Source organism: Notothenia coriiceps, unplaced genomic scaffold, assembly GCF_000735185.1.
Source record: "Notothenia coriiceps isolate Sejong01 unplaced genomic scaffold, NC01 NC01_scaffold00000339, whole genome shotgun sequence".
In the NCBI taxonomy this organism is placed as follows: Eukaryota; Metazoa; Chordata; class Actinopteri; order Perciformes; family Nototheniidae; genus Notothenia; species Notothenia coriiceps.
Genome location: NW_011333040.1, coordinates 10,612,759 through 10,638,746, shown reverse-complemented (window position 1 = coordinate 10,638,746; position 25,988 = coordinate 10,612,759). Strand labels below are relative to the sequence as shown.

The 25,988-nt window shown below is 41.9% G+C and overlaps 1 protein-coding gene across 7 annotated transcripts in view; it reads right to left on the bottom strand.

The window, feature by feature from the left end:
- cacnb2a (calcium channel, voltage-dependent, beta 2a) overlaps window positions 1–25,988 on the bottom strand; it is a 92,341-nt gene that overhangs the window by 13,488 nt on the left and 52,865 nt on the right. For 3 of the 7 annotated variants that reach the window (XM_010771013.1, XM_010771006.1, XM_010771028.1), the window contains one exon: window positions 5,029–5,148. In XM_010771013.1, the coding sequence (XP_010769315.1) occupies window positions 5,029–5,148 (120 nt within the window). Of the gene's footprint in view, window positions 1–5,028; window positions 5,149–6,937; window positions 7,680–14,718; window positions 14,973–25,988 lie in introns of those variants that run through there. The other 4 variants (XM_010771035.1, XM_010771051.1, XM_010771021.1 and 1 more) reach the window with 4 other exon arrangements.

The window sequence follows — 25,988 nt, the reverse complement described above, 5'->3', positions numbered from 1 at the left end:
GACGTTTTTCGGGGAGTTGGTGGAGACCAAAACAAGAGAGAATATTGGACTTGCATTCATTAAGAACACAAACCTGCCTTTAAAGGCTAATTATGCTCCATATCTACTAAATGTGTAAATAATTATAATAGGTAAACAACCTTAACACTTGTTTCTGCTGCACCAAAGTGGTCAGTAAAATCAGTTATTGCAGGTTCAAACACTCAACGTGAGATTAAATGACATTCCTATTCACCCATCTACAAGGACTGATTGGGTTTGCTCTGATCTGAATACTACTTGAGATCTTTCAAGCAGGCAGCGATGCTCAGAGAAGCTCAGCACTATGAGAGTAATTCATCAGCTTTACAGACGACAATCGCTACCTTACATCACCACTATCCACTACCGCCTCATTGATATACAACAGGTGTAAAGTGACTGTGATGGACTATGGATTGGGGATTATGGAAATAATACATTAGTGAAATCCTCCTGGAATCATTTTCCTCATGTGGACAGCAATGTAAACACTTTATGAAGTGATGGTTGTAAGCGGTGTGTGTGTGTGACATCAACATTTAGAAGATCATTCAATCCGATGTGTGACCCGAAGAGCAGTCGTTCTCAAATGGGGGTACGCGGACCCCTAGGGGTATGTTGGAGTACTGCAGGGGGTACGTGAGTTTTATATTATGTTAATGAAAAAAAAAAATACGTAATGCATTTAAACAAACTACTAATAGTAGATGAACTACTTGATTCAAAGGTTTACAGTAATTCTGGATAATAAAATGGGAAAAGTAAACGGGGTGCTCTCTTTTCCTCTCCCTCTCCTGACAGCCCATCAGTCTCGTGCAGTCTCGTGCAGCAGTGAACCTGTCTAACCGGCCTAAGTGACCCGACAGTAAAGAACAAATATATTTATAAATAGTTTTGCTAGTTCCAGAGTAGATAAACTAGCTAAGTGTGTTAGGTCTAACTCTTAGTGTATTTTGCTCCGCTCAACGGTCCGTCACAGCGGGGGAGCTGTGATCCGGAAGAGCTGTGTGTTCTCCGTCAGCAGCAGCTGATCTGATCTCTGATCTCTCGCATGCATTATACTTCACTCGCGTTTATGTCCAAATCTATCAGATCTAGCTAGTTCTACTTAATTATATGACTGCCTGCTTTTCAAATGACCTAAACAATAAGCGTTGCTTGGCAACGGCATGTGGCCGCAAAGTATAGCGCAGCATTATGCATATATTTATATGAGGGGTCAAAATCCCATGCTCATAAAATGCTCATATATTTGTTCTCTTCATTCCCCACGCCCCAAAATAAATAAATAAACAAATATACCAATTTTAGGAAAAGTAATGAAGTTTGAGCAGTGTGGGTTTTATATTAACAGAGTTACACATATTTCAAAACACGAAGTGTAATAACTGCAGTTTGCCTCGCTGTCTGAATGACAAAGGTCCTCAGTGAAGCACAAGCCCATGTTTCTCACTACATTGTAAGTACAACTTATTAAAAAGATCAGTTCAATGCAACTAATGTCGTCTTAGTGTTATTGCATGATGTTAAAATTGGTTTGCCATGAATTTAGTGATGGATTGTAAACATTTGAAATGTAGCATTTAAGTGTTTCTCAGTTGTTGCTTTAATAAATCAGACACTGATGGTGTAGCGCTGTACTGTACCTCTTTATATAGGCTTTTTTCCCTAACAAATAGTGTTTGCGCTGATCAGGGGGTACTTGGCTGAATTCATTTTTCAAAGGGGGTACATTATTGCAAAAAGTTTGAGAACCACTGCCGTAGAGGACAAAGCGTCCTTGGCGATGGCATGCATTGAGTCACATGTCCGCATAAAAGGTCCATTAGTACATCTATACGAATGTGTCTCATGGGCCTCTTTCCTCCCTCCCAGCTTTTATCAATCTTGGCCACCTGTCAGGTACACACACACACACACACACACACACACACACACACACACACACACACACACACACACACACACACACACACACACACACACACACACATTATGGATGCCGTATTGACTGCAGTGAGGGAGGGAGAAGGACTGAGGCGGAGGGTTAGAGACGGGGTAAGAAACGTGTGAGGAGGGGGAAAAGAAAAGGGAAAGGAGATGGACAGAGGGATAGCAGACGATGTAGTGCAAAGAACAAAATGAGGCAGAGGACAGGATGTGAGGGGGGACACATTCAGGGAGATAAGAGGAAGAGTAATGATAAGACAGAGCTCCAGAGAAGCCCAATCAGTAACTGGGAACCCTGGGAGGCAACGCTATATAATACAGCCAATTAACACCACACAACACTCGTCACTATATCCCACCACTCCATGAATATTCCAAAAGACAATACCTCCTAGTCCTCTCTGTGAGTGAACAACACACACCCTTGCATTCCACATGCCTGCTCTATTAGCGGCACACACACAGGCTCTCATGCTATAAATCAAGGTTCCCACATTGTTTCACCTTGAATGAACAGATCGATATGAAATAAAAAATGGTTTAGCCTCGTGCCCTGGCCTTAGGCTGTACTGAGAGCCTGTAAAATGTATTATTATATTGTATGAAGGGAGCCATAACCTTCATTAATTTAGTGTGGGAAGATGTATCTATAATTACCCAAGAATGCATTAGTAATATTTATAGGTAGGGTATATATGAACAGTAAGTCAGTCAGGATAAATGCAGCTACTGGTTAGTTTCTTATTTGCCTAAAGTGATTTTTTTAATATGTCTACATTAATTGTTATTGTAATTTTATGTGCAAACATGTAACGAGTTGGAGTCCACATTTAATTAATTGTATCCAAAGCTTTTCTAAGAGACGAAGTGAGAGTAATTCATTCTAACTCCGATCTACACCCATTACCTAATCTATAACCATGGACAACAATGAAGTCACAACATTTAATCACATTTTAACGGACTCCTTGGCCATTTTGGCGGCACCAGAAAAAAAATGTAAATACATAAATTTACATATTATAACTCCCTTTTAGCTCCGTTTTGGTCTCTACCAACTCATAACCAAATGATCTGTCTCTTTAGCTGCTGAATACTTCGTAATGTTACCATCAGAAAACAAATATTTTGGGCCAGTTAAGACAATTTAAAAGCACTTCCTTCATTTCCTATTCCACTTCCTAACTTCTAAACTTTCTAACAATTTCTTGTAATCCCCCCTCACAGACTTCACTCACCCAATTTGTGGTAAAAGCCTTTCCGTGTTGAATCTCTCCTAACCTGAGATAACCTCAGACTTGACAAAACATCTTTAGAACTACCTTTATTACTTTCAAAGTGTTAAATTAATTAAGTCGATAAGAGACAGTTTTCATATTAAAGACCATGTACTGCAGTGTGAGGTATATTAAGGCCTTAAACATTTCTGTGGAATGTTAAGGAAGTCATTGCGAATGACTGCCCATAAAGGCTCACAGGCAGAGTCTCTGCACTTCCTCTGACCCCAGCTCTCGCCGTGGTGGCCAGACCAGAGAGGCTATTTTTTACCAGTCATATAAAATGCCAGCAGGGGTAATCTATGCCAGGTTATCTCTAAAGCCAATGTATCTTTTTAATTAGTGAGCCAGAGAGGGTGACTCTGGAACAAAACAACACAGATCTGCTAGAATGATCCGTCTGTGCCAGCTATGAGCTACCTCCGGACAGCACGGAGGGAAAGTGCTCTGCTACAATGGATAGACAGCCAAAACCTCAGCGCTCACAGCTAATGAGCATGCTAGCTGTTATAGACAATTAACACCCAGTAAAAGTCAACAAATCAAATTCAGACCCTTGCATGAATTGATATGCAAAACAAAAACGTAACCATTGACATGTAGAGCAGGAAGAGGACAACATGTGCACGGAAGATAATCAAATTCTTTAAAAAGATCAAAGGCATGAATCTTAACAGTGCCAGCGATTGGAGTGATTCTGAGGAAGCAAGTGCTGATTGCGATTCCTGTCGCACAAAGACAAGCCTGCTCTGCTGTGTGTGTGTTTGTTTATATGCTGCTAATTGTGGCCCAGAGCAGAGGAGAGCAGGCAAGGCTTGGCTCTGATAAACAGTGACGCAGAGCCCTCTGAGGCCCCTAACCTCTCACACCAGCAGCCCCCGACAGCCCTTTCCTAGACCCTGAAACCAGCTGAAATTATAGTCGGTCCTCCAGCATGGTCTCTTCTCAACAACCAATGATTTTAACCATTATTGTTTTCATGCCTGATTATGGGTGAGCTAAGCTGGGCTAGTAATCAAAAAGAACACCTTTCTCCCTTTCCATAATGAAATCAAAATGGCTAATTTTCTTGCCACTATAAAAAAAAGAATGAACATGTAGGTCTAAAGAATTGAGACCAAAAAGGAAGCAGACACAGCTTTCCTTCTCTTCCAATAACAAACCAACCAGCGTAAAGTTTACATTACTGTTTAACTGATGCCAGACATCATTCGTTCAAGCATAATAAAGCAGTTTTGTCTGTGCACACACTTCTATACTTGTGGGGACCCTTATTGAAATATAAATGTCTTGCCTTCTAACCATTACAAATACAGGCCTCTTTACAATGAACTAACCCCAATACCAATTCTTACTTTAACCTTCAAATGATGTCTTAATGTGCCCTGTTGAGTTTTCTTGTAAACAAAAAAAAAGTATGTTTATATTCTCAACAAAACAGTTGTGTTATAACTGATAAAACACTTGTAAAGGTTTTTTATTTTATGTTTAGATGGTCAAATTTCACGTTTGTTATCTTGCAGTCTACCTATTGTTTACTCTTTCGGGCTAATAGCTATTCCTTCCTACTAGTCAACTGTCAATTAGTATTATTAACATACTAGTAAAGACTACGCTACTAGTGGTCAAAAACTACACACAGGGTTCTAAAACGTAGGTCAAAAGCGTACAAACACACACACGTTGATCACAGGCTCCTTCTTGCCCCCATAGAGCACATGTTTCAGTAGGGAGGGACTGGACAGAGTGACCTCAGTTCAGCCCGTTTTTGGATACCAACCTTGGCCTTGTCGAGCTGTGCCTGAGCCTGTCGCTCTGCCTCTCTGCGCACTGCCTCCTTATCCTCCTCAAGGGACACATCGGAGTCTGATGGACGGCTGGTGTAGGAGTCGGCCGAACCCTGCAGAGACACAAACACTGAAAGTCAGCTTCGTCCATTTGGTATTCACACTTCAAAAATTAAAAAGGTGTCAGACTCGTGCTGGGATTCAGAGCATCGTGAGAACTTCATTTCCTCTGCATTGCTCTTCCTCTTCAAAGACATTCTTGAGCATCTAATGTGCAACTTACAGATGTGAAAACGCACCCAGACAGACTGAAGTGTTAGACTCTAAGCATCGATGAATTCGAGTTGAGTTCATTAAATAACGAGAGGATGTGCTCAATAAAATGAGCAGGCATTTCATTCTACTATCAATTATCGGACACTTCCCCTCTTTCTGAGAAAAGATGCCAAAGGACACAAATAGTCTTTCAAAAAATCACATCCCCAGCAGCTCTCCTTCTATCCTTAGCGCTCTCTGTCAGCCGCTCGCCTAAAGATTTTGTTTTGATCCTTTTGTGAGAAACACTGAGGGAAATGTTGAAGAATGCCAGGTCCTAGTATGTCTGTGTGATATGTGGTTGCGACAGATCTAGTCACAGTTCTCAGACACACGCATACCAAAAATATGCAAGTTACTGACTCTCCTGAGAGCAGTGCATTGGTGAAGCAAACGCTTACTTTTTAAAGTTATACTTGCATGTTATTGCTATTTAGAAAAGTGTTTTCACTACAAGACAGAGAGCAGTCACCAGAGGAAAAAGCTAGCATTTCCAGGCTGACGAGGTTAACTTTTTAATGGTTGGATATTATGTAAACTCTTAAATCATTGATAAAGTCCAAAGATACAACCTTAAAAGTACACTGTTTAGGCAGATAAGCTAAAAGTGACCCATTTGCTTTGACTGTTTAAAGCCAACAACAATATTTAAAATGTAATATGTGCGTGTTTGAATAAATACATAACATCTGCTCCTACACAACAGAATAATTTCCCAGCGCCAGACATCCGTTTCAGTTCAATGTAATCTTACAGTCAAGGATTAAAAGAGGCCCTTTTCTAACTAAGTGAAGGCAGTGTGAGCCTTATCCTTACCTGCACGTTACTATGCCACCCACACAACGCTTTCATTCATCTCACTGCACCATTACACTCTGCTGTCTGAGTTAAAAATAGCCTCCCTCGCTCTGTGCCTGATTAGAATTACCCAGCCATCACATACGTACAAAGGAGGATGTCCTCTCCACTTTCTCCATTACCTGACTTATGTATGGAAACAATACAATGTTGTTACGGTACATAATATTAGGTTATTCATATTCATGTCCATCTCACCATGGAACTGCGCTGCCGTGTCTCTCATCCTCCCTGCTTTGTACCTGATATGAATAAGTCATTTGAAAGCAAGCTCATTAAATATCCACAGGGTGCTTTCAATCGTGCTGTCATTATTCCCCCAGTAGCTTTCAAAACATCACCAAGCATGGATCAAACTCTGCTCAAGCTTGAGTTTGAATAGGCAGCACTTCTACGTACTTTAGGTACATACATTGGTACCTTGTTGCACACCAGCCTGTCTTTATGCAGGTGAAAATACCTGTTGTGATTACTCCATCAGGTCAGGGCTAACAGCGGGGCGCGATCAACAACGCTGTCTCAGTGGGTTAGAGGGAGGTGATATGGAGCTCTGCCCAGAATCTGACAGCCATAACTGATAACCACATGCAGCTTCTCATCATCGTGGGGCAACACACAATGATGCCACACTGACCCCAGACACTGTGGAGTGATGGATCAGGCAGACACACACAGACTTGCACATGCACACAACAACAGACGGTGCAAACACACTCAAAATCTGCTTACATCGGCATCAGAGCTCTTGACACGACCTCCCTTGGCTCGTTTCAGCAAGCGGATCCAGGTGGCCTTCATCAGCCACACTGGTCATTCAGTGTCCGGAGCCACTGCTACAACTACACCTAACTGCACTGCTGTGGTCACTCACGTACCAGCGCTGCAGCAGTGCTCTGGCTACAGGTACATTCAACACAGTGGCAACATCTGGTTCCTGTTACACCTTGGCTGTAAATCATCCTTAGGTAAATAAATAGCTTTGGAGTTGTGGCTCCTTGTCTTTTTGCTGCAGCTCCAGCTAGCGCTGCTGCTATCTGTAGAGCCACAGCTCCTTCTCCTCCGGCTGCTGCTGCTGATATTGCTGCCAAAGACGGGGAATCCACAGGAGCTCGCTGCCCCGCGCATAATCTCAGCAGCTCTCTCTCTCCGTCCTCCCCGGTCTCCTTGAGTGCTTACACTGCCGCTGCAGGTGCCGATGCTGACTCCCAGAGTGAGTCAGGTGGCGGCGATGCTCCTCAGCTCCTCAGCTCCTCAGCTCCTCAGCCCCTCGTTCTCCTCCTCCTCCTCCTCCTCCTCCTCCTCCTGCTGCTGCTGCTGCTGCTGTAGCCTTCCCGCGTTGCTCCACAAGCGGTGGATAACAGCAGTTTATCTACATGAGTCCTGGTGTGGCTGCCTGTTACCGATGCTAATGAAGCTGCTGCCTCTCAGGTGCTGCAAGCTCACTCTTTCACTCTGTGTCTGAGCGCATCAGTGCGTGTCTTGCACAACCCTTCAGTGATTCTGCCTCTCTATCTCTGTCTTTACCCCCCCTCCTTCTCCTCCTCCGTCACTCCCCTCTTTCCCCCCCTCACAGTGGGTCCATCTGCTCACTGTGGCTCTGCAGTGATGTGCTATATGGATCCTGTTTATGTGTCGCCTGTGCATGCTGTTTTGTTGTTTGAGAGCACAACACATTCACCCTAACATGAGCTGTTTATAGGTGTTGGAAAAATAAGTGTCACATCGCCATCTTCTCAGAGGTGAGGAGCTTGTTTACTGAAGACAAATCTGCTCACTTTTATCAGGCATCAGAGATGCAACTGATCATTATTCTTGTTATCGATTCATGCACAGGCTCTCAGACTTTTCCTTTCATGCCCGTGTTTGGAAGCCAAAAATAATTCACGCTCACCCCCCACCTCTGAGTTTACATTTTGTATCACCCTGCAACAACATTGGGGAGACTAAAGTAACTAGAAATATTTATTCAAACAACATTATCTGGAGCATAGACTGGATGTTATTTTTTATATTTCTGAACTGTTACTGTTCTGCAAAAACTATGCTGCTCAATTAAAAACCAAAATCACAGCTGTCCTACTCAAAGAAGTTGCTTCAACTTCAATATTTATGCTTCATGAATAAGCTGAGTATCTCTATTATTTTTTCATTCAATGGATTGGCTAATTTCAGTCGACATAAATACACAAATTGTTGGTAGTTAGAACAAATACAAAACATTAGCTTCTACCAGCTGCTTTAATTTGGGCTGTTTTCAGATTTATTTCTGTTTTACGTCATTGTTAATTGAATATCTTTGAGTCTAGAGTGCAACTCTATAAGCAAAGATTCTAAAAAATAAATAAATAAAAGGGGGTTTCTCTCATATATGATGGTACAGATGGTTTTGGGTTTTGGACTGTTGTTAGGACAAAAAAAAGGCATTTCAATATGACACTTATAAATTATATATGGAATTGTTCACTATTTTCTGACAAAACAATCAATAAGTCAAGAAAAGAATAAGCATGTTAATCAATAACTAAAATAAAAGTTACCCTTATAGTGAGTACTGTATGTGTAAGCGCCAAATAAACAACATGGAGCTCCTTTACTTTGTAGTCTCAGCCTCAGGGATTCTGAGGTGAAAGCTGCTCTAAACCCTCGCCTCCCAGATCGGCGGTGATTCATTACATGTGAGCGGAGCGTCCCACAGACACACAGGACAAAAGAGAATAATTAAGCTGTTAATTAAAAATGTCCCGTCCTCAAAAAAGGTACAGCCAAAGTTAAACCTCCTGCAGGGGGATTATTCGAAATATCCCCGGTATGTGCAGTGCTGACGCACGATGCTCCTCGCTCTGACCCTCAAGAGGTTGTGTGAGGTCAGAGGAGTCAGGGGTCGGCCCGTGGGACCAGCGGTTAGAAAAAGGCACTCTGGATTATGGGCAGCGGCGCTCCCAAAGGCCCACTAACTGTAGATTAAAAGATGACATGCTTATCAGTGGTGCTTATCAAAACCAATCAATGACACGCCTCCATCTGCTCATGATCCTTTCAACAAGACACGTGCACTGACAAATGACACATCTTACATGAAACGAAAGGCTGGGGGAGGATAATGTGATTTTAGCTCATTAGGACCAATTAGCCTAACGAGGAAGGCAATTACCTGAGGTGAGTGTTTTCAACAGGAATGATGGGAATGTAGGACAACAGAAAATGTGACGATTGTAGCATCAAGACTCAGTTTTCAACGAGCAAGTTAGGAAATAAATCCGTACACTATTTCATAGCCTTGCCTGTTTTTGAAGAAATTGTGCAATGGTCACATATGTTTCATTAAGGCGCGTTGACACTTGCCTCCAGAGGTCTCAGGGCGGGGCACAGATGCTCTGAACGTGGAGCTGCACTCCGATAGCACCACTGACAGAAACTCACAGCGAAAGAACGAGCCTGGGGCTGCCTGACATCACTGACCTCTGGACCCTCTGCCACACTGATACTGACAGGGCTGTGTCACCCACACACAGGCCACTAATAATAATCTAACCTCAGGATGATACCGCTTAGATCCTGGAGGAGGGCTGCTCTTTGTTTGGGTTCACCCAGCAGACTAGGAAACACAGCAGGAATGTGGTGTCTTGCTCAATGACGTCTCTAATCTTCAAATTACAGGACACTCTTCCTGTTAACTCTGCCTCTCTACCATAGTCCGGAAAAAACCTGCAAATCTTATCACATTTGCCAAACAATGAGTAATATTGGACAATTCAACACAACCCTGCATTACATTTGATGGCTGTTTCTCATCATTAAAGTGATTTCTAAATGACTTCTAATTACTTTGGTTATTCCTTAGATTCCTCAAGTTGTCTAACTTCACGCATTATTAAGGGGAAGTTAAATTAAAAGAAGGGGAAAAGGCAATGGTCCCGTCTCCTCTACACTGCTCTTATCGATTCATTTGGACAGAGGTCCTTGCTGTAAGACCACCAACGACCTCTACATGCCGCAGTGGCACGACGATCATTACATTAGACCATTACAAATCACTGTGGCTATTACCACAGTGAAACAGGAGGCTGTGAGTCAGACACTGCTGCCTCCCCAGCCTGACAGAATCACTTATAGTGTAAGACACCTTTACACCAAGGAATTCCTTCATGATCTGAAAGCCTCAGTTTTCATTTTTAGCACTATAGGAGTTTGTCTCTATATGTATCCACTATAAAAATGGAGAGCTGAAGTCATGCAGAAAGTAATGACTGTGCATGTGAGCTATAAAGTGCTCTCATGGTCACAGAGTCCTTGCCAAGACTCCTCCTTAGTTCTTTACATCAATTCTAACCGTCTGCTTCTTTCCCCCACAATGAACACTCAATTAGCGCTCGTTTGCTATTTTCACCGAGTTTCACTTTGATTTACCCTCGCCTCGAGTCATTTCTCCCATTTGTTCTTCTTTTAACCTTTTTCCATTCCTTGCTGACCCCTTACTCTGCAGCTCTCAACTCTCGGGTCTCTCTTGGGATTACGAATGACCTTCTCTTCTCCATAGTTAGTTTACGGTTATTTGCATCTCATGCTTTTCCTGGACAACAATCTTTAGTATTCGGGCATAGAAAGTGGCTATGGCATTTCACGTCAAAAGGTCCCTACTGTGTCATAACTATGTCATACAGGAAATGCACAGACGTCACTAATCTTTTTCTAGCAAGGAGATATGTTTGAACATTAAGATTCAAATTTTAACATGTAAACAAATATTAACATGCTAAACTAAAATATAGCTTCAAGTAAAACACATCATTGTGAGCATTTAGCTTAAAGTACTGCTATGACTAAAGGAGTCATAGAAGTACCATACGCCTACCAATTGATGGCATAGTATTTATTTTACTTTATTCTAGGAAGTGATATGTAATGCTGAGACATGTGACACTGACATCTCCTTAAAATCAACTGTTAAATAAAAAAACAAAAGGACAAATAGACTACGTTCAAGAGGTTATTGCGTTATGATGAGTCAGAGGGGAGTCTAATGGGGTAGCGCTGTCAGAATGCACAGTATCCCTCACAGTATGCATCATGACTGCAGAATGAACATTATTGCTTGTGCCAAGTCATGTTTGGTTCTGGCTGACGGACTGCAGTGGGCCGAGCGAGTGTGCTAGCACTTTTGAGGCTTGGCCCGACTCATTCTTGGCTGGAACCAAAGCCTCTTGTCTCAGCTATCTGTTCATCACTGCCACTTCACTCAGCGCAACACAAAGTCAATTAAATCATCGGCCCACAAACGGCGTGTCCTTCGTCACACGGAGAGAATGAGCGCCGACATGACAGCCAAGAATGAGAGATGTGTAAGCGCTACAAGCAATACTTACTAATATTTACCACGGAGGAATGAAAACCAAATGAGCAAGAGAGTGACAGAGAAACAGACCGTCTGTACAGCTGTGATAAAAAAAAGAAAGTGTGTGTGAGAGAGAAAGGGGGGAGGAGTAATGATGCCTGGCGTGATAAAAGAGGGATTGGCTGAATGGATGTCAAGGTGACACTGACAGGCCTGTGAAAGAAGAAAAGTGTTTACCCAGCATCCCATGTTCCAGTGCATTAGATAAGTGCATCATCCTATCGAGGTGATGGACTCACTGGCTGTCGATCACATGATCCAAGAGCCCACAGTTGCTAGCTAGAAAATTAGAAACCTATCATAAGGTCAAATACAATTTAAAAATATGCCTTTTGAATAGGTTTACCTTTCATATGCACAAAAATGTATTAATATTACAAAACTTTAACAGGGATAACATTCACAATACTGAATGAAATGGTAAAAGTTATCTACTAACAGTAACAATCCCAAATCTTAAAAGAATAAGGAAGATATTAACTGAGGTACTGAAGTACTTTCACTTTTATTATTAGACAACAGGCTCACAATGGCTCTGCTTTAAATGCTAATATTGAGAATATATAATCTTTATTATGTTCTCCATCTTAATTTTAGGGGGTAAGCATGCTTACATTTGTCAACTACGCAAATCAATTACGGTTGATATTGGAATATCCTTACTTTTGAAGGTTATAAACCAAAGTATTAACATAAAATAGACATCTTGACCTGATGATGGTACTAAAGGTCAAATAATAATGAACATTATCAGAATGTATCTTCTGGGAAACATCTATGCCACATTTCATGGGAATAAATCGGTTAGTAGTTGTCATATTTATGTACTGCCATTGCCTGTAAATGTATCAGCTACACCTGTTAAGGTTTTTCTGGCTTACATGTTCTAAAATGAACTTACATTATATGGCGTTACACTCTAGAGCAGTTTAAATCCCTGCAGCATTATGCCAACACAAACGCAGGGAGACCCTCCCACCTGCAGAGATATGTGCAAATCCCTTTCTCCTGTAAGTATAACCTGCAGCAGCACTCCCTTGAGGGGCATTTGTCTCACTTACTGTGAATCCCTTCACATCGAGATCTAGTTTATCTCGCAGCTCCTTCTCTCTGTGGAATCACAGCACCATAATAGGGTGACGGCTGATCAAGGGGAATACGGTGAGAGGCTGCTCTGAGCTGCTACTTTTTGCTTGCGTCATCAATATCCTTGCAGTTTCCTGCTGTATGAAGCAGGCTGTGGATGATTGATGAGGACTGGCTAAGAGAGCAGAATGAGCTGCTAACCATCTTCATAGGAGCAGAAACATACCGTCCAACAAATGGTGAAATCATTCCTGCTTCATTTATTTAATTTCATACAGAGAATAAATTATACTCTGGACAAATTGATGGCAACATTTGAGATTTATGCAAAAAGGATGGTTGGTGCCACAGAGGCATGGGGTGATAAAGTAATGAATAAAACAAAACAGAGAAAGTCCACAAATGGTCAATTCAACAATATTTCATGTACAATAAAAAGCTACGATTTTCCCTTCATTATCCCTCTCTTCACTACAACAATAATACTTTTTTTTTAAAAAAGGTATTAAAGAGTTTGGTTGAGAGTCTATGGCCAAAATGCAATCTTAGAACGCATCAGCTATTGTCTGATAGTCATTTCGCTTTTTATTATCTTAATGTTAGCTTGTATTGTAGATGTCATCTCTCAACTCGGACGGGAGAGGAAGCTGTGGCCCGGATGTCTACGGGCTACACCAGACGACAGATATTTGGCCCTAACCCACAGGGCTAAATTATCATCAGAATGTTAACAGAGTCTGGTTCTGGGACGACAATCATGTAACAAGTTATTAGTTGGAATTTCCCAACTAGATCTTATCACCGTGATTTAAAAAAGCTCTACCTATTATTATTAAACTACAAGGAAAAAGAAAGGTCTCAGATTTATTTTTGTATAAGTGTCAACACTTTTATCAAATGTTTGGCTCAAACTGAAATAGTGTTGTAGCTTTATCAGCTGACATGTCAAATGGAGGAAGTACAACTCCTAAACAGATCCCTATAAAATCGAACAGAAGCTTGTGTGTGTGTGTGTGTGTGTGTGTGTGTGTGTGTGTGTGTGTGTGTGTGTGTGTGTGTGTGTGTGTGTGTGTGTGTGTGCTACAGATAGAGCTGCAGCAGAGAGCAGGAGGTTGCTTCTCATACAGTATACCCACAGCTAGAAATCAACCATAAAGATAGACAACCCTATTTGCGGCATACAAAATCTGAATGACAACTGACATACAGCAGCACTAAAACAATTTATTTAATGTAGTAATATCTTTAAAAAATCATTCTGTATCTTTTTGGTTAAATAGGTATTTGAATATTTGACCATGTGAACATTGTAAAGATTCAAACTCAAGAACCAGACTGCTTGGGATCGACTTGACATATCCTGTATCTTTGCAGGTATAACAATTTGTCTCTAAAAGGTTTTCTGGGATAACTACTGTTTGTGCGCTCCTAGAGGCAGATTAATCATTAATACTAGGGTGTGCCTGATCATGATAACAATTACAGGAACATATTTTACTACCATTTTATTCACACACAAATACAATGTTATAAATATTCAATTGAAACATGCAGGACATCTCACTTACACTGATGGTGAAAGTTATAAAACACCAACAATACAGTCCTTTTCTGGCTCACGTGAGACAACACTGCTTTCTTCTGGCCTCTGTACTTAACTGACCAAGCTTACCAGGGCTGTTTACTGTCTTTCCCTCTCTGCTTGTTAACCAGTGCCCCCACTTTAAGCTAGCAGTGGTCATGCAGCGGTGCTCGCAAATCCAGACAAGATGCTTAAACAGCACTCTGCGAAAGTGAGCATGACTCTCACTAACTTTCAGGCAAAGCCGAGGGAGAAAAATAGGAAGTGTATGATTACGCCCCTTTAAATCCTGCTCTAATAACCTCCATTCTAATGCTGCCCGAGCTCTTCCTCTTTGTTCAGAGGGCAGAGAGAAGAGAGAGCGTGAGGCAAAGCCGAGTAAGACTAAGGAAAGTGTGAAAGGAAACTGTTTGAGTAGGAAAATGCATGTTAAGGTATGTGTAAACTTACCAGATCTGACTCCTCACTGCCGGAATGATACATTTCTGCCCTACCCGACTCCCGGCTGGGAGAAAATCTCAGCTGCTGCCCATCTCCTCTCGGAGCAAAGCAACTCCGACTACTTGCTCCTACAAACCCCCTTGTCCCCGCTCCAGAGGGGAACTTCTCCTCTGGAACCCCAAGGAGATAAAGTTGGAGCCGGACAAAAAAAGCAAGTTCCTCTCGGACCCTCTTTGGCCTACTTTAGTCCCTAAGAAGCAGAGAAAAGAGCAGCGTCTTTCCCACGCTGGGAGAACACTCCTACAGAGCGCCGCAACCGTCCTCCAGCCCCCAAAAACAAGCCCCCTGCCCCTCTCCCCTCCCACACACACATACATACACTCTCTCTGTTTCACACACACTCACTCACACACACAGCCAGTTAGGAAGTAAGATCTCTGGCAACAGGGCCGGACGAAAAATTCCAGAAATCACCAAAAGCAGCTGCAGAAGCTTTTTATGTCTGAGTGTGTGATCTGGGGAGTTTACATGTGTTCCCTTAAAGAGGTTCCGCAGAGGAGAGGAAGGCTGAAGGACTTGAACTCACTGTATAGTCTCGACACATGTTGTTGAGACCAAAACGTCAGGAAGTAATTATCTTCACTACATCGACGAAATGCCATATTTGCTTTCATCATCAAGGGGACCAAAGTCATTGAAACTTTCCGTTGGGTCAATTGATGGTACACCATTAAGCTAACATTAAAAATGAAGTCAAAAGGAAGTTACTTTGTAAACACAGAGCACACTACAAACTCCTACATCTATAAAATTAAAGCCATATAAAAGTGGGTTTAGTAATGAAGTGACAGATTTCTATTACCAGTCCGTGTAAAGCAGCTGGTTTGCATCTTAGAGACTTTAGTGGTTACTGTAAAAAAACAAAACAAATAAATGCACTTCAAAGAGTCTCTTTGTGATCTGACAAACTAGCTGTGATGTGTGTGTACGCTGCTGCTACGTCACAGCTCATGTAGTTCATAGATGTTCTATTAAAGTGGTTTCACATGAGTCAAGGCAGGGAGCTGGAATCTGTCACAGCTGAGTCATGAGTTCTGGAAGTGAAACCATTACTAATTGAAATATTTCTGTTATAAAACGGCAGCAGCAACAGAGGAATGCAGCTATGTCTCAGGAAAATAAAAAAACTTACAAACAGCACTGATGAGAATCCAATAGTTTTAAATCCAACCTGTAAGATAATAAAACTATAAAACTACAAGCTCTGGGCTTTATTTGACAACGCAGCAAAGCCCAGATTTGTATTTCACAGTTGGGAAATAATGTTTTCTGGGCGGCCCATCCTAAATCCTGGATTATATTGTGTTTGAGCGGGGTTAACCCCTTTCTGAGGATTATCATCCAGAGTGTGTGCTCGGCACGTGTCGAACTGTGGGATAGTTATCCTCATTTCACCAGAACAATCATTTCAATTCCTACTTTGTGTGCCAGAATAAAACTTAGTATGGTTCAATACATAGTATGTCTAATGCAGTATACCAAAAACACCAGGATGCATCCGGTCACATTTTTGCAGCATGCAAGTCAGCATGCTTTTCTGGCTATTCTGACCCACAATCCTTTGCACAGGGGATGCATGTGCAATAGCGTCATAGTTGCAATGTTCTGAAGGGGAAGTATGGGCCAATTGTATGCATACTGCATGTTATATTACATACATTTTAAGAACAGCTGAAGTAATACAACTATAAAAGAAAAAATGACTATTTCCCACAGTCCAAGTTGACATACTAACATATAAAATACAACTAAATTGACTGTCATAGAAAGGTAATAACATCTGGAAATACTCTCCTTTGAGAATGTGAAACCAGTGATTTTTTGTATTTCAGCCTTAGAATATATCAGTTTATTTAAAGCCAGCAGTGGACTTGAGGTCAAGGTAAATGAAGGTGAAAGCAGACTTTAATTAACCTCAGCCCTGGGAGTACAAACCATGCTGAGCTTGATGACAGTTGATAAGGAAGTGTGATCTGGTGCCTCTGAATGCTAACTGAACATTTCTTTAACACCTGCTGGAAAGCCAAAGCAATGGCAATAAATAAATCAGAGTGAGATAAAGAAAAGCGATCACGATCATTTTCAATCGTGATTTTAAGATGCCATCTAATCAAAATAATGCCTAAAACGACTGTATGTTTATTGCTCATGCTTAACTCCAGCTATCCCTGCCAGGATTTTTATGCCGATACTAAAGTTTACGAAGCCCATGGGCCTCAACCCATGGGCCTCAACCCATTGGCCTCAACCCATTGGCCTCAACCCATTGGCCTCAACCCATGGGCTCAACTACTTACTACAAAAGCATTCTCACTGCTGACGGTAATTATCAGCCTCTCTGAATGGGTTCTCTGAGTGGGATTTGACAGATCAATGTCTTCCAGTTCTGCCAGAGCAGGGAAATGAGTGTCGGCGTTGCCTTTGGCTTATCGATCAGTACACATGCACACAATGACGTCAGCAGGCATTCACACTGACAAGCACATAAAGGGCCAACAAGGGTAGCTTACAGAAACGAGCGTACAGTAATTGGACCAAGAGGAGGGATCAATACAACATCCCAATGCGCTTCACTGGGGGAAAGAATGACATTGCTAACAGTTGTTTCCTTTCATTGCACAGTATCTAAAGAGTCACCTTGTGCACTGCGAAAGGGACTGATGGTGGACTTACTTCTGATTCTGCTGCGCTTACATTTTGCGTAACATAACAGTCCTGCAATAAATCCTTGTATCGACACTTTTGCGAAACGGCTTCTACGAAAACTAAGCATTATAACCATCATGAAAGCAGAATTGATTGCAGGACTTGGTGCATTCGTTTTAGTAACTGTACCCATGTAAATTGGAAATGAGTGTACAATGTGCGATGCAAAGGTTTGCAACTGAGATCAAATAAAAGAGTACCTGAATATTACTGACATGTTTCGGCCATATAATATTGCCTCTGTAGTGCAGCGGTGATCACACCTGTGTACTTTAAGCATCAAGGCACTCTCTCATGTCACCATGCCGTTCTGCCTCCATATCAGGACGTCTAACACTCTCAGACTGGTGTGCCTTCACGGTGGCCACCGCTCGACATTAAAGTAAACGGTTCGAAACAAAACCTCTCCACTCTGCCAAACACTTGCCAGTGTTGGAGCACTTAGGATCACAAGTTAACTTGTGTTACATCAATATAAGATCTTAATACTGAAGACATCATGACACAACACAAAACCAGACACTGAGGTTAGTGGATGGATTCTGACCCAGAGCATCTTGAGAATGACAAGCAATATCCAACAATATAAACATTGTTGTGTTTTCAAATTTGCTTAAAAGACCACTAATGGGCTTAAATCCACCACAATTAGATTATTGAAGATTTGTCAGAAAGGCCTCTCGACTTGCCAAGAATGCTGTTGCACTAATGAAAGCGGACTTTGGAAGTCATTTTGGAAAAATCTAAAAATTTAAAATCCAGTGGCTCCCTAGGCATATTTCTTTGTCTTCAGTAAAAAAAATACAGTAAAGTCTATATAGCAAATTCAGCAAACTGAATCCTGTAAATGTCCCTTTACAACCAGAGCTCATCTTCCCTTACATCCTTTAAATCACACTACAGTACATGTCAGTTTAACGCCTGAGTTGATACAGACCACTCTCATATGTGTATGTTAAATATGTAGCTAGTCAGCTTAGCTTAGAATAAGACTGGAAACAAGGGAAAGAACTAGCCTGGAGAGCGGGACTCCACTGCTCCTGCATGCATAATACCCTGATCAGAAAGAAGAATCCATGCAAGGCCCCAGGGACCGGGATTCACATCTAATGAAACCCTACGGGCCGGCAGCCAGCAGCTGTCTGAAGTTACCTAGCTACAACACACGCCAGGCCCCTTGAGCCATGGGACAATCTCTAATTACAGAAAGAGAGAGTCAGAGGGAGCAAAAAGGAAAGAGATGAAGATGGAGGGAAGAAAGAAAAATGGGAGCCCCAACTGTTCTGTGTGCTGCTGCTTTCAAGGGTTCGACTGCCATTTCTCCACCAAAGGGCATCCTGTAAATATGAAACTGAGAAACCTGTGCACACTTCATTTAACACTGCTGTACTTCGAACCCTGACCGTCTATATAACTGATAGACGAAAAACCTTAGCCTATCAATGTGGAATTAGAACAGTATATTTCCAGTTGAGAACAAAGGTTAAAGTCAACAGTTGAACAAAGCTTACCCTTCCCAAGATGTGTTTAGTCAGTGGAGACAAGGATAACTTGTCAAGCATGCCCAAGGGAATGAAGATCATGAGCTCAGAGTTGATATACGGCAAGTGAGAGCGTAAGATTTAATGACTCCTGAAGCGCTGACATATACAGCGGTGTGCAGCGTTTGGCGGCTGCGGTGCGAGTGTGTGCCGCTGAGTCACATCACGCTCGTTGAACACATCAACACATCGGCTGTCCCACATGGAGTCATAGGGAAAACTCTTCAGCCGGCAAATTGGGACTGCTATGACCAAAACAGTCACGCACGGGTCAGGCAATCACTGGCAGAGGGCGATACACGCAAACACACTTGTACATAACTTCCAAGTAGCAGATAAGATGGACGTCCAAGAAACACTCATCATTATACACAAGTGGTTTAATTTGCTTTGTGTTAAGCAATTCAGGAAATATTGATTCATTTTCTGTGACATAACAAATACCCGGCCGTGCTACTCTGACAGACAGGCTCGGAATTAAAAAAATTATTTGAGTAGCTCAGTGAGAGACGATCATCTGCTTTGGCGTCACATGTTTATCACCACTGTTCATCCCTACAGGAGGGAGGGAACGATCCACAATGCACACAACAACCCCCACGTGGGAGATTGCTTGTGTCCACTTGATCCCCCCGACTCACTTTGTGATGATTGCTTCTCTCAGTAAGGAGATTTAAAATCTGCTTCTGCCTTTCAAACAATCCAGGATTTAGAGGAGAAGAATGCACGAACATGAAACATGGTGAGAAACAGTTCAAATGTGTTCTTTAGACCCAGGAATACTTAATATTACAAGTAATCAACCTGGGGCTTTATGTTTGCAGACTTTCCTATTGATCTCTGCCTTTTCTCATGTGATTACTGGATAATCTACTCTTTAAGAGGACGCTGTGGAGTTTTTCGCCACTATCGATTTTTACGAGTGGCTATATGATGGTTTGCTGCATCCCACATATGGACACTCATCCACCAAATACATAATCCTGCAGCCTCTTTTGTCAATATTTCTCAATCAACAGCAAGGGCAGTAAAGCTCAAACAGAGAAACAAACCAAAAAAGCCAGTAATGAAGAAAACTGATAGCTAAAAAACATGCATCTAAAACACATTTTATTTATTTTTTAGGACATGCAATCAGCATGCTTTTCAGGCTTTAGATGGAGAGTAACACTAAATAAATATGAACATAACTGTTATAGAAAGACATCATAACAGGAAATATTTAAACCTTTTATACAATTCTTAGAACAGGAAATAAATTACTTTGGATGAACTCGTCAAAAGCATTTATTGCTTAACCTCAAGGGATCAGAAGTTAAGAGATTTCAGAAAACCTGCCCTACATTGTGTGTCATGACAATAGATTACATCATGCTTCTCAAACCATATAAATCAGTTTTTAGATAAAGGATTTAGCTGCATGACCTGACTTTCACAGAACTGTATCTGCACGTGGAAACAGAAAGGCGACCCTGCAGATAGTCTTTCACCTGAGAGCATCAATGCTTTTATACAGGACTAAAAGGCAGAAATTCCCACTTGCATCCATGATTAAAAGCTGTACTTATAGGAGTGCATTTCTGTCATTATAGGCCCTGTGTTAACTACCTCACAGACGGGGTGACTGGATGTCACAGACAAAACTGCACACAGCAAAGAATCCACAAACAAAGAGAAAAGCACTCTGAGCTGCAAGAGCAATGCCAAAGCTTTTTAAAAAAAACAACAGCAATTTAGTGCTACAACTAATAGTACAAGCTCTGGATAAAGTAGTAAGCTCGGATTTACGCAGAAACAAGAACAGGTTGAGTGTTTGTTTTTTACCTTCGGCTTCTTAGACATGCTCGTTCTCCCACAATGCCCGGGACACCTGTGTTGCCTCTCCGTTCCACAGCGACTGTAATGAATTATGCAAATCCCCTGGTTTTTGTTCAGAGTACCATGACCCAGGGGTGCAAGCAGCTGACGCCTGGCATACAAAAAAAAAAAACTGCTCTGCCTAAGTCAAAACGGTATAACACTGACTCTTTGCTCTAAAACACAACCGGTGTCACATTTCCAGAGGGAAATAAACGAGATGTGGTCATCTTCAAGAGCTCTTCCAACAGCAAGTGTCATGCCTCATGTGTAGTGAAGAGTGTAGGAAGGATAACACACACACACATACCGACAGAACACACACACACACAATCAAGTGTTTAAGCTGTGCGGTGTCATGGCTAGTGTTTCCTTCAGCTGGCCGGGCATTAAGCTTTAATTTGATAGCGTGACATCTGTTGCACGGTCAACCCAACTACACGGCGCTGTAAGAAGCAGACAGAAACACACACCAGCCTTAAAACTCCAGAAACACTCTGTCAACAGATACTTTTTGTGATAGTTTTACGGATGTGATGCTGAGCTGCCCGGCTGCAGTGGCAGAGCTGACCGCTGTAGTACAACATGTGACCTATTGCAGTCGTACATGTGTGGCCAGACAGACAGTCGGGCTGGAACAGCACCATCTGGAGTCCTAATCCGCCGGCACTGCCCACCACTGTGATTATGAATGTGGCCCTCAAAGTCATTAGGCTTATTGGAAGGGGAAGTAGATACCTGGGATCAGTGTACTGCGGAGGAGCAACAGCTGCATCGCAAAAAAGTGCATTTTCTGCAAATATATAGGTAAATTAACTAACATATTACACACAGGTTTAGTATGCAAGCTGATGCAGAGAAGGGAGGTTTGAAAATATGACAAAAGATATGGTTACAAAAGTCCACTTAATGGGTGTCTCCTTTCAATCAAACACACTAATAGGGATCTCTCAATCAAAAAACAGAAAAGCAGGAGTTTTGTAGGGCCATTGCGATCATTGTAGTCAAATTCTGCCTTATTCTTCAGGAGGCTTTACAGGGAGAGAAAATATACGCTTACTTCTCATCCTCTCCAAAACAAACTGACGGGTGGTTAAAACTGGTAAAATCACTGAATGAAACAATTTTGCGTCAAAAATCTAAACTGCTGCTAACGTTTGCTCAGTGTGTTGTCCTGATAACTGAAGATCCAGATGTCACCCAGTTAAAAATATATAGACAAAACAACCATGATCTATAAAGTGTATTGAAAAAGTCATAACTACTGCCAACACTGATGCATTTATAAAGCGATCAAATGAAACAGATTGTTACTTCGATTAAAATGATAGATTCTTCTTAGTTTTAACATTGTTGGAAACATTTGGTACAATGCAAGTACACAACAAAACAAACCGCTTCTGAGACAAGCTCAACTATACTGTATCTGCTAGTAAGCTACATGCATTATTAATTTGGAATGAGAGGCAGCACCGTGGCTTCTTCACCAGACACTGAGATACTTTGAGGTGCTCATCTTTCCAGCTCTGTGCATGGAGGAATGATCAGGTTCATGGTGAGGACAGAGAGTTTTGCTGCAGAGAGCAGCAGCGTGACATATGGGTGGGTTGAGCAGAAGTGGAGCAGCGTTTCCCTCCGGAGGAAAACACATATGTAGATCCCCTATTCATGCACATGTGCACACATACAATATACTGGACAAAAAAAACAAAGTTATCACAACACGAATGCCTGTTTAGGAGAGGAGAACATATGGAGGAGAATCACGCCTCGGGTTCATCACCCCATGGTTGTGTCACTTGCACCTGACCGTACAGTAACTCCACCTAGAGAGGTTACTGAGGGCTGAGTGGCTGGAGACTGCAGAATCCAGAGGGAGAAAATGATTTGAAAGTGTACAAACAGAAAGCTGGTAGATTCTGGAGTCCCATCACATCCTCTCCTCCCTGCCCCACCCCCTTTTCCCCAAGTAGCTGATTTCATCCTCGCAAAGCCACTCTCACTGTAATCTCCCCTGATCCGTCTGCACTGGCAAAGACTCAAATATCAAACTCACACATGTTAAAAGAAACCTGGGACGACATGGCGGAAAATACAAGTTTACCTGCTGTTATTATAAGAAGAAAGAGTTGCATACTTTTTATATACGGCCAACAAAACATCCGTTGTATTACCTTTAAAAGAGTTGTCAGAATTATAACCAGATTTGATAAAGTGGGCACGTAGTAGCTTGTAGTTATATAATACCTAAATCTCTAAGCCTCTCTTTGGAATCAGAGGAGCATCAGAGACCCATGGGAATATACTCTAATAGCCTCTACATAATCTGTTAAACCTGAAAATCATATCAATTGTGATGCCCAAAATGCTACATTGCTTTGAAAGGAGTACAGCATAGCTAGAACAAGCCACATGAAGGAGAAGTAGCTCAAAGAGTAAAACTGCACCAACACACCTCACTTACCCACGAGACATTTTTATTCTTGGTTTGTTTGCTCATGGCAACGAGAGCAGGCCGGTAACGAGAGGAGCCCCCTCCTCAGCAGATTTCAGCCCCGCAGCCTGTTGTGTGCGCAGGTGTGAGCGGGATCAGGGGTGAGGGCCGGGGGCACGTCGCGCTCAGCCATAGGTCATCATCTGCCACGCAAACTGGCAAACCAAAAGCGCCTGCTCTGACTGCACCCAGCATCTGTCAGCAGGACGACCACAAAGTTCTCTTCACGTGGAAAAAGAAAAGTCCGGCAAAAAGTCTCTTCCTCCTGACAGCACACAGTGACCTGATGGACTGATTATGTATTCATGCCGAGTATGAATATGAAACATCCCAGCAGGTTTAACCCCGCCCTGCTGAGCCTCAGCGCGCGCCCAATCGCCGTGCATATCTTTGTGGCCAGCTCCCGAGGGTGAGCTTATAGAAGCATTAGGATGAACATGTGGAGAACAAGGCTCTTAGCTTACATGCAGGACCTCCAGAATAAAAAAAAAAAATCAGGAAGTAAATGAGGGAAACTACAAGGAATTGACCTCGTCTTCATCTTCTGTTGGTGCATCCCCCACTCATTATCCTCCCCTCTTTTTTGTTTCATCTATTGTCCTGTCCTCTCCACCTACTTTATCTCACTTTCCTCTACACTGTTCCCTCCTTCCTTTTCTCTGGGGTATGTGTCCTCACCCAGCAGCTACCTGTTGTCATGACACCTCTTTGCTAAGAGACAAGTGCTGTCATAGATAAAAGATGCTGGTTGAAAAGGGGATTCCTTATCTCTTTCATCCATCCGTTTCCACTCAGTAGCAGAATTAGGTTTATTCTATAAAATACTTACTTCCCTCTTCCTCTCACACATCTGATAACTCCTACACCCTAACTCCTATCTTCCTCTCTCTGGCACCATCAGCCCCTCTCCCCCTGATTTACACTCGTGGCTGTCTGGTTGCACAAGTGGATCTGGATTACTTGAAAAAGATCAGGGGGGAGTTTTGAGGCTATGCTTTGGATTTGAGTGGCTGCACTTAAGTGGAACTGAATTACAGAGAAGATACGGATATCCAGATCAGCACTGGTAGAAAAGACACACTGTACTGTACATGAACAACTGGCAGAGTGTATGGGGAAGGAGTGACTAGATACACATTTAGCTTTATTCAAACCCTTTAAAAATCATTGTAAAAACAATGCTATATAAAGTTCATATTACTACTACAAATGAACAACAATCGGTTATTGTTTGTCGATGATCTCCATTAACTGATTGGTGATTAAAACTATGAAATGTGGGGCATTAAGAATTATTCAGAGTCCATATAAATGTCTTGAAATGCTTATTATGTCTGATTAAAGGTTTTAATCGGACAATATTTGGCATTTTTGCTTGAATTTAGAACAATAAATAATGATAAACTAATAATCCATTGTCAAATATGTTTTTGTAAATTTCTATTAATGATGACAACCAAACAAACAACACATGTATAGTTAAAAACTCCAATAGGTTCTACAAGTTCAGGGTTTTAAAGCAGGGCTTTCCGCGGCTCCTGATCCATTTTGAACGTGTGTCGCTCTAATTAATGGTCTGTAGTGTCCGTATGGGCCGGCAGCCCTCCTCTGGTGCACAGGCTTGTCTGCATGTCTCTAACGTTAATTGGCCTCTCAGAACATCTGCTCCTGTTTTAAGTGATGCTCGCTTTGCCCTCGCTGCCCCTCGCTGTCTGAGGTGCCAGTTTAATGGGCACCAGCTGCTCCTTCATCACTCTAATGATGGCATGATTGTCCATTTTGTTGAAGATTATTTGCCTTCTGTATGTAGTTATTGGAGACATGGTAGAGAATAAAGATTGGGATATGTGAAAAGGAGTTATGGTATCAAAGTGAACTAAAATAAACCAGAAACCAAAGAATATACATGAAATATAAAGAGCTCCACCAGCCACAGAGAATCCACTCAAGACATATTTCACCCTAAAGCCATGTGTCGTACTGTAACATAATGCTAATAAATGGAATTAGTGAATCGATCGTGCCAGAAACTGCAAGCCTCACAGAAATGGATGACGGCACTCCAGGCCTGAAAGCAGCTGCTTTCCACTGATAGCAGTGAAGCAGCCAATATGATGTGTTGGAGGAGTGAGACGAGGCTAAAATTAAACATTTACCACAGGGAGCAAATTACTTCACAAGTATGGATCTCATTTAGTGGGTTGTTAAACCGCACGCTGGTAGAGTATGTTCACAATATACATTTTCAGACATTGGCCATGCAACATGTGTGTGTTTTGTAAAGCTGTGCACTTTGCCTAATTTGAAAGTCAAATATTTTAACTAAGTACATTTTGGATATTTGTTTATATCACTCCATAAATAAATGAAATACTGTCAACAGCCATAAAAAAAACAAGTTTCCCATTTTTTTTAAATGTTCACAGAATTCACAGCTTATGGTTTAGGCACACAAAGGAAACAAGGTAAGGGGAAAAGGTGGGTATGTTGTGGTTATGTTTGACAATTTCACTATCAATACAACAAATAATGGATTTGTAGGCAGTCAAACAAGCGGAAAGATCATCCAGTCATATATTTAAAAATGGTTGAAAAAATTGCTGCATCTCTTCTTTCCCCCC